Consider the following 9235-nt stretch of genomic DNA (forward strand, 5'->3'; position numbering starts at 1 on the left):
AAAATCCCCCTGGCTGGTGATGCAGTCTCCCTCTTCGTCCTCTGTGGCAAACGATGGCCTTGGCATTGCTCTGGGTACCTTCTTTCTTAGCTTCCATGTTCTATGCATCACTGCTCATTTATAAGGAACAATGCAACACCATGACTGTAACCACTGCCGTTCCCTTTCTCTGCTTTGTAAGGGATAAACCCAAACGAAACCCACTGCCATCAAGTCGATTCTGACTCATACCGACCCTACAGAACAGAGTAGAACTGCCTCATAGAGTTTTCAAGGAGCACCTGGTGGATTCGAACTGCTGACCTTTTGGTTAGCAACTGTAGCACTTAATCACTACACCACCAGGGTTCAGAAGGGATAGGTCCATGAATATCTCCTCCCGTAACTCTTGTCTCTGCTCCTTGCCCTCCCCACCTTGTTGTTAGTTGTGGTAGAGTTGGCTCTGTGTCTTGGTGATCTTACGTAAAACAGAATGAAACAATGCCTGGTCTTGTACCATCTTCATGATTGTTGATATGTTTGAGTCCATTTTTTGTGGCTGCCGTGTCAATCCATCTCATTGAGGGTTTCCTTCATTTTCATTGGCCCTCTACTTTATCAAACATGGTGTCCTTTTCCCCATTTTCCTATCTCAGTCCATCTATTATCCCTTCCCTTTAATGGTAATCAGCTTCCCTTGTTTTCTGTCCTTAATCCATCTCTCTCCCTCTCTAGTTACCATTCTCCCTCCTTCTAGAGTCTCTGGGTGGTGCAAATAGTTAAGCATTCCACTACTAACCAAAAGGCTTGTGGTTCAAACTCACCCAGAGGTGCCTTGGAAGAAAGCTAGGAGATCTGCTTCCAAAAGGTCACAGCCATGAAAACACTACTCTGCAACACATGGGATCACTGAGTCCGAATTGACTTGAAAACTTTTTTTTTTTTTCCTCCCCCTTTTCACAGTCAGAGTTCTTCTAAGCCCACACAGGCTGGTTCCTTTCTCCACCATACCACAGAAAGTCTTTCATTATGGGTCTATCTCAAGTCCTATCTCACTTGGCCCTTGACCATGTTCCCCCCACCCCCCCCCCCACCCCTTTTCTTGAAATGCTTTGCTTCCTTGATTTCTGGGGAAACATTCTCTACACTTCTGATCCTTTTCCTTTTTTTTTTTTTTTCAGCTCCTCTTCCTTCGTCCACATAGCATACATTAGTGATCCATAAGGCTCCAAACTCAGCCATCTTCTGTTACATTTTACTTGGTCTCTCAGTGATTTAATCCACTCTCATGGTTTCAACCACCAGTGTTGTGTCAGAAGACTTCGAAAACTAAACACCCTTCCAGAGCACCAGACCCACATTTCCTTCTCCCTAGTGTATCTTCGCCAGGATGCCTCATGGGCACTTCAAATCCAACACATCTAAAATCAAACTTCTCTCTTTCCATCTCCACCCCCATATAGTTCTTCTTCCTGAGGTCTCTACATTGTTTTGTTGTTGCTATGTGTATTGATTACCAGCACTAAATCCACTGACTCAACTTGGAAATGTATTTTCTCATCTTTTGCAGCCAATATCTAAGCTCTTTTTGTTCTAACTCCTAAAAAACTATTAAACAGATCTTGTCCTTTCTATCTCAAAAGCCAGAATGTAGTCTAGGCTTTCAGAAGCAACTTATTCCTGTATCTGTCCACTCCAATCCAAACCCCTTCCCATGGCACATAAGTAGGGTGAGCATACATCTGTTTGCCTATTGCAGTCTCGGTTTATATTTATTGTCCTGGCATTCTTTCATGTTTAGTGTCTTACTCTCTCAAAAGTATCAGATATCTTTGTGGTCACTCTACATATAGGGCAACTGTGAGCTAATTACAGATGGCCTCACTAACTGCTTCTCTTGAGGCTCCTACACATGCATATCAGGTTCCAGACATCAGGAAAATTGGCCAGTATTTTCTCCCTTACCTCTGGAGCCTTGTGTATGTGGGCACTTTTGTTGGGAATGCTTTCCCTGCTTCCAACCCTTTTTTACCTGCCAAATTCCTATTGGCCCTTTAAGACTCAACTCAAGGGTCACCTCTTTCAAAAAGCTTTTCAGGTTCTCTTCCTTCTATCTGAGTGGGGTACCTGTGCCTTGGGCTTCATTACCCCCCATGCCTCCCTGCTTTTGCTGAAATGTAACTGTCAGCTGACTCGTCTATCTTCCTTACTAGGTTGTTCGTTCCTTGAGGGCAAGGAAGGGTCTGGGTCTTAAGACTCCCCGTACTTAGCACAGTGAATGGTACATGGCATATACTCAACAAATGTTTGATGGCATCTGGCTTCGCAGGAAAGACTGAGGAGTCTCGTCATGAGCAATACGGCCATCTTCCCTAGCCTTTCATGAATTCATTCTCTCTCACTACATTTGGAGCCCTGGATGGTGCAAATGGCTAATAGACTCAGCCACTAACTGAAAGGTTAGAGGTTCAAGTCGACCCAGAGGTGACTAGGAAGGCCTGACAATCTACTTCTAAAAAATCAGCCATCGAAAACAGTTGGAAAATGAGTGTAGAAGTAGTGTCAGAACCTGTCTAACTTTAGGGGGAACAATGCCAATCAAGATCAGCCCAAGGCTGATCCCTATGAGATGGAGGTCGGATATAGCTCCACTCTCCAGAATTTTTACCAATTCTGACACCAAACGTACCTCCTGCGGCACTCTCTATTTCTCTTCTGAGTTTGATAATCTGTTGCGATGGCCACATAGCACTCACAGACCATACTTACAGTTAAGTGGTTTATTAAGGAAGTAACAGAGTACAATTCTGAATCCGAATCAACAGGCTACAACTGACAATCAGGAACAGGAAGCATGTAGGCAAAGTCTCCCATCTTCAGTGCAGGACAGTTCTCTCAGCTCCTCTTGGTCCCCTAAGAGAAGGCTTTTCTCCAGCCCCTGAGGACAGGCTCCTCTTGGCCCCCTCGGGACAGGCTGCTCTTGACCCTGCTGTCACCACTGTCTTTGCCACAGGGCCCCTTCCAAGCCTGTTGCTGTCAGCTCTGCCACCAGGCCACTTCTGGGGCTCTTGCTGTCTTCAGTGTTACAGTCCTTGACCCGTGTTACAGCTCTTTTAGGAAGTTCCTTGCCTCCTCTCTCTTTTTTCTTCCTTCTGCTTCATTCTGTTTGCGGCTTCTCTTCCTGCTTCTTTCTGTCTGAAAAACCTCTGTGGGGTTGGCTGCTTGTTAATTTTAAGGCATGGCCCCATCTAGTGAGGGGGGCACAAACTAACCAATCCACAGACACTTCATTTGCATAGTAGGCTACAGACACCTCATTTGCACAGTCTATTGACCAATCCAGCAAGGTACATACCAATCACAGGGCAGGCTGCAACCCAGGTCAGACAAAAAGTATCAAACCATCAAGTTGTTTACAATTTACCCTGGAAATCTCAACTGACCTGGAAAAAAGTAACAAACCCTCTGAGATAGAAAAACTAGGGCAGAGGTAAATCCTCAGGGCTTAGGGGAAAAATCTCTCAAGCCGTTTTTCTAAAGAACCAAGGCAAAAGGCCACATAAAGGAACTCATTTACCACAACAGTTCTACTCCAACACACATGGGGTTGGAATCAACTCGATGGCAACTGGTTTCACTTACATTGGGGCCAAGTAGCTACTTTTAATGGAAGAGCTACCACTTCTCAGACACTGAGATATGTGTGATCCACACATATCACTGCTGATCCTCACAACACTGCCAAGGAGATGTCATCTCCATTTTATGGCTGGAGAAACATAAGCTTAAAAACAGTTACCTGAAGTAACTGGCCCACAGTCACACAGAAGGAAGATTTCATTTTAAAAACATGTACAAAATACTACATATAGTCATTCCTGTCCTGGTCCATTTATTAGTATTTGTGCAAATCATTTATATACATTTTGGATGCTGAAGTAATCAAAGCATGGTTAACTAGGGTTTATAGAGGTTCCAAACCAGATCTACCACATGTATTATCTAGGGTGAACTGTGATGCAGTCTTAATTTTCATATTAGACTGATGGGGATTATAATAACAATTTACCTCACAGGAGATGAATATCAAATAAGATCATGTTTGCCAAAGTGCTTTGTCAAGGAAGAAGCCCATTTTAAAGCACTGTGCTGGATAAAGTTTGGGCACTGTTTCTCAAAGAGTGGTGGAAAGCCACCCAAGGTGTTGATTAACAGCAGGTGTGGTGAGGGGGCTAGGCCAGGGATCCATATTTACAAACCCCAGAGTGATTCTTTTGGACACTAGATCTCGAGAAATACCAGGGTAGAGCAATGCTTCTCAAACTTTAATGTATACTTGAATAGCCTGGGGATCTTGTTAAAATGTAGATTCAAAATCACCAGGTCTGGGAGGGCCAGGGCTAAGATTCTGCATTTCTAACAAGTTTCCAGGGAAGCCAATGCCACTGGTCCATTGACGGCTTTTGAGTGGCAGGGGCTTGGAAGATCAACCCCCACTAAAACAAATTAGCTTTGCTTTGTTCCTGAACTACAGACTACGTTCCCCAACTTCAGGGAGTATTTTCTCAAAAGCCTGCTTTCAGTATTGGTATAAAATCACTTCAATCACTCAAAACGAAATTGGAACAGGTACCCTGTCACAGGTAAGCCAGTGGTATCCTTTCCAGATACAAACAGCACATGTATTTAGCACGTGAAAGAATAAATGCATCTACTACTTGAGCCCTATTCATTGTGCCAAGCATTTACATATATTATCTCTAATCCCCACTACAACCCCACAGGTGGATCTTCCTGCCCTTGTGGCGCAACAGTTAAGCACTTGGCTGCTAACCGAAACGTTGGCTGTTTCAACCCACCCAGCAAATTGCAGCCTAGAAAATGCTATGGGGCATTTTACTCTGTCGCATGGGGTCGTATGATTGGGAACAGACTCCACATACCCAACAACATCATAGATAAGGAAATGATGACTTCAGGAGTTTAAGTAACTTGCCCATAGTCCTGTGGCTAGTTAAGTGTTGAAGCTGGGGTTCCAGTGCTGGTCCATCAGAATCTAAAGCCTGTGTGACCTCTGCACTTCCTCTGAGGTGCTAGATGTGACTGTGTATAGGACATAACAGTTTGAGAGTCAAGAAAATTTTTTTCTCCACTATCAGTCTTAGAATTTAATGGTAGGCTGAGGCAAATTCAGGATGGGGGAGAGTAAAAATAAAGTTAATCAATTTGTGTTCTATGTTGCCTCACAAAGATGCGCAGATAGCATCCTTCTCCACGGTTCCCATAAATCTGGTATTGCAGATGGAATAAAAAGGACAGTAGCTACAAGTGCACTGATCATAAACGTGGTCACCTACCCTTAAGCATCTAGCTGCCTAGCTTGACTAACACAGAGGAAAAATTCTTCCTGACCTTTCCCCACACCCTCCTGTATGAGGTTTCTCCAACTTTAAAGTTCACAGCAATGTAAATTTACTGTAGTATGCCATATCACAGTTGCCACACCCCCCTCTGATACAACTGTCTGCACCTGAAAATAAAAAGGTAGTTTCATCAAATACCTTGAAAAGGTAGCAGTGAAGGTTTTCTTCTGAGTAACAAAATTTTCGGCACTTCTCATAAGGTTGATGTGGAAAGATATGCATGGCAATAAAGATGCTCAGAAAAGTCAGACAAATACTCAGGTGTATGGCTATAAACTAAATTGTCCAGGGAAATGCCACTGAGTGGCTGTAAGCATTCCACGATCCATGGCTAAAGTATCCAGGGTCAGTATTTTAACCTCAGTTCTCTTCACTATTACAAGTACCACTAACTGTAGCATAAGTCTGCATAACTTATATTTACTAAAGATTCACTGATGTAAGGTCCCTGGGTGGCGCAAATAGTTTGCATTCGATTTCTAACCTACAGGTTAGCAGTTCGAACCCACTCAGTGGCACCAGGGAAGAAAGGCCTGTTGACCTGATTGTGTAGAGATTACAGCCAAGAAAACCCTATGGAGTTCTACTTTGTAATACGTAGACTGGGCCACCGTAAGTCGGAATGCACTCAACAACCATCTTTGTTTGTTTTTTGGTTAAGAGCTACAGCTGCTAACCAAAAGGCCTGCAGTTTGAATTCACCAAATGCTCTTTGGAAACTATGGGGCAGTTCCACTCTGTCCTATAGGGTTGCTGTAAGTTGGAATCGACTGGACAACAATGATTCTTTTTTATGTAATACAAAAAGGCACAGCTTGAAAGCTACATGTCCGAAAAACCCAGTACCCATGTCCTACAAATTAAAAATATATATCTCTCTTTTTTTTTTTTTAACCAAACAGTGATATTCGAGCTTTTAAGGATTATAAGGAGCCCCTAGGTGGCACAAACGGTGAAGCACTTGATACTACCCCAAAGCTCGGCAATTCAAACACACCCGGAGGCGCTTCAGAAGACAAGCACGGCTGGCCGTTTCTGAAACGCCACAGCCTGGAAAACCCTTTGGAGCAGTCCGACTCTGCACTTACTGGCTTGCCATGAGGTGGAATCGACTGGACTAACAACAAGGATTATCAATTGATTTTGCCCCCATGGTATTCTCTACACAAGATGTTATTTGAAAAATAAAGCCTGAAACCTAAAAAGATCTTTGGTTTGAAAATCCACTGACAAGCATTTTTAGAATACGTGTGTCTGTGTTTTAAATAGAAGGTAAGAATATGGGGCATTGATTCAAATTAATATTTACTTCACCCCTCAAGACCAATTTTAGATTTTTCTGGAGAGATTACTGAAACGTTTGGACGGGAACATGTTTGCAATGAGTCATAATTTACATGGATTTAATGGCCAAGGCCTTATGTACCTTCCTTCCTACTTTCAACATCATTTCGAAACCAATTGGTGATATATTCCAGGCCTTGATAATTTTTCTAAAGTTATCAGACCTCAGATATTAAGGTTGCCACCCACGTTCACGGGCAAAATTCTTATTCCTTCTGACTTTTTATACTATCTAGCAGAAGAAAACACTATTACCTGAGCTATACCTCTTCTCAACCAGGCAGTTAATGCCTTTTGGCGTTTGTACTTTCAAGACCGCGAAGAAAATCTAAGGGGCTTTAAGTCACTCCAAGTAAAATCAGAGTGAGAAAGGTTAATAGGGGCCGCTTTGGGCAAAGGCAGACACAATAACAGGATGTATCCGTCTCCGGAGGAAGCAGGAGCTCCAACAGCCCTGGGCAGGAAAGGCGGACTAGGCAGCACCCAAAGGAAACCGGAGCGCCAAGGTTTGCAGGGACCTGGCCTGCTTAGGGATTCTTGCAGGAATCCCCAAACATCCAAAACTAGTGAGCACCTCCCCCGCGGGGAACCAAGCTCAGGCCTCCTAGCATTGGCGGTTATAAAAAGGTCCCCATCTGCTCCCTGCCGCCCTCGGCACAGACCGGCATTAGGGCGAAGAGGAAAAGCAAACGTCAGGCGCCGTGGCAGGTGGACTTGTCAACAAGTCAGCCCTGGATGCAAGTCCCTGGTCAGAAGAGACCTCGGGGTCTTATGCCCGGAGCTGCCGGGAAGGCGAGGCACAGCATGGGTGGGGTAGGGTGGGGTCCGGTGGCGTGGGTGGGGGTACTCCCTGCGTGGGGGCCAAAGATAGGGCCGGCGGCCAGAACTCTTCCTTCCGCTCCCAGGGGGCTGACGCACGCTCTCCTGGCGTGCGCATCCTCCAGACCTTTCCAGGCCCGAGGGAGGAGGCGGGGGAGGGGAAGGGGCTGCTGCGGTTCCCTCCCGGGGCTCAGGGGCAGGAGTGACGGCCCTCCTGTCACCCACCGCCCGCAAAGGGCAGGGGAGTAAGCCCCGGGCTGGAGCCCCCGACTGCCCCGGCTGCCGGGTGCCTCCCGCTGCAGCATGCAGCCCGCCCGGCGCGCTCCCGCCCCGGCCCCGGAGGGCAGGTACCTCGGAGCCCCGGCCCCCAGGAGCCTCCCGGCCGCGGTCGGAACGTCCCTCCAGGTCCCTCGTCCGACGTCAGCGTCAGCAGAAGGCGAGGAAAGGGGGCGGAGGGAGCTCAGGAGCCGGCCCTTCCTGCGGCGGCAGCTGCAAGCCGGAATAGCAGCCCGCCGAGCCCGTGCGCGCCGCAGCGCAGCGCAGCGCGGCGGCCCGGGGGGAGCGGGCGCCTTCTGCCTCTCGGCGAACGCGTGGGGCCTGGGAGCTGCTGCCGACTCCCCGCCCCTGCCCGAAACGCCCGACGGGGCGCTCCTCCCTGCAGGACCCCGGGACCCGGGGAAGCTAGGAAGGCAGTGATGGCCTCACCTTCTTTGGGGCGGGGCGGGACAGGGGTCGGGGGAGTGCGTCTCCCTCTCTCTGCTCCCTGGCGTCTTTCCTTGACCCCCATCTCCTGGGGTATCCCCTGCTCGGATCTGCGTCCCAGGGTGACCCCGCCCCTGCTCTCCTGCAGGTGTTCCACGTGTCCCTAGCGTTTGCGTCACAATGACCTGGCCGACAGGTGGGAGCCATAACGAATGCCCCAGGGTTCCATCTGTGCTGTGCGTAGTGCGTGCTGCTTGCTTCCAGGTTAGATTTCTGTGGCTTTAGGGGACAAGAGACTTAATGATTTCAATGTCAAGAAAAATTACAGAAGCCTATTACTGGAAGGAGCCCTGGTGGCTCAATGGTTAAAAGCTACTAGCCAAAAGGTTGGCAGTTCAAATCCACCAGCCGGTCCTTGGAAACCCTATGGGGGCAGTTCTGCTCTGTCCTGTAGGATCGCTTTGAGTTGGGATCATCTCGATGGCGACGGGTTTGGTTGCTTTTAAACCTGGAAACCAAGTTTGGCTTAAATGAAAAAGGCTGTGTTGAAAAGCAGCTATGTATATGTAAAAAATAGACACTTTTTATTTCCATATATTCTGTATTTTATAATATATAAAAGATAAGTTTTGTATTTGTATTTCAATTGTTGATGCTTACAGCAGTTTCATGTTCTCTTATTCGTTGTCACCAGGAAAGAAATAAACGCCTGTGTCTGGTATACCTTGCAGTGTACAGATCATGGGAAGAAAAAATGTTGGAATAGGGCTTCCTAAAATTATTTATGCTGAAATACAATCCCAATGTGCTATAACTCCATTCTTGATTATATTAGATATTTATAAATAGGGTGATTTGGTAGCCACCAGTTGAAACCGTTTACAGGGCAGGATGAAAGGTGGCTACTGAGTAATGATGCAGAAGAATTTGAAATCCATAGCTAACATGAATGAGGTGCTTGCTATGTG

The 9235-nt window shown here is 46.5% G+C and overlaps 1 protein-coding gene across 11 annotated transcripts in view; it reads right to left on the minus strand.

Annotated features, from left to right (window-relative positions):
- Window positions 1–8388, minus strand: part of ICA1 (islet cell autoantigen 1) — a 144875-nt gene extending 136487 nt beyond the window's left edge. For 5 of the 11 annotated variants that reach the window (XM_049893311.1, XM_049893308.1, XM_049893312.1 and 2 more), the window contains exon 1: window positions 8271–8388. In XM_049893311.1, the coding sequence (XP_049749268.1) occupies window positions 8271–8352 (82 nt within the window). In that variant the 5' untranslated portion in view covers window positions 8353–8388. The other 6 variants (XM_049893316.1, XM_049893318.1, XM_049893315.1 and 3 more) reach the window with 2 other exon arrangements.
- Window positions 8389–9235: the final 847 nt, after the last annotated feature.

The sequence above is a fragment of the Elephas maximus genome, chromosome 8, assembly GCF_024166365.1.
Source record: "Elephas maximus indicus isolate mEleMax1 chromosome 8, mEleMax1 primary haplotype, whole genome shotgun sequence".
Lineage (NCBI taxonomy): Eukaryota > Metazoa > Chordata > Mammalia > Proboscidea > Elephantidae > Elephas > Elephas maximus.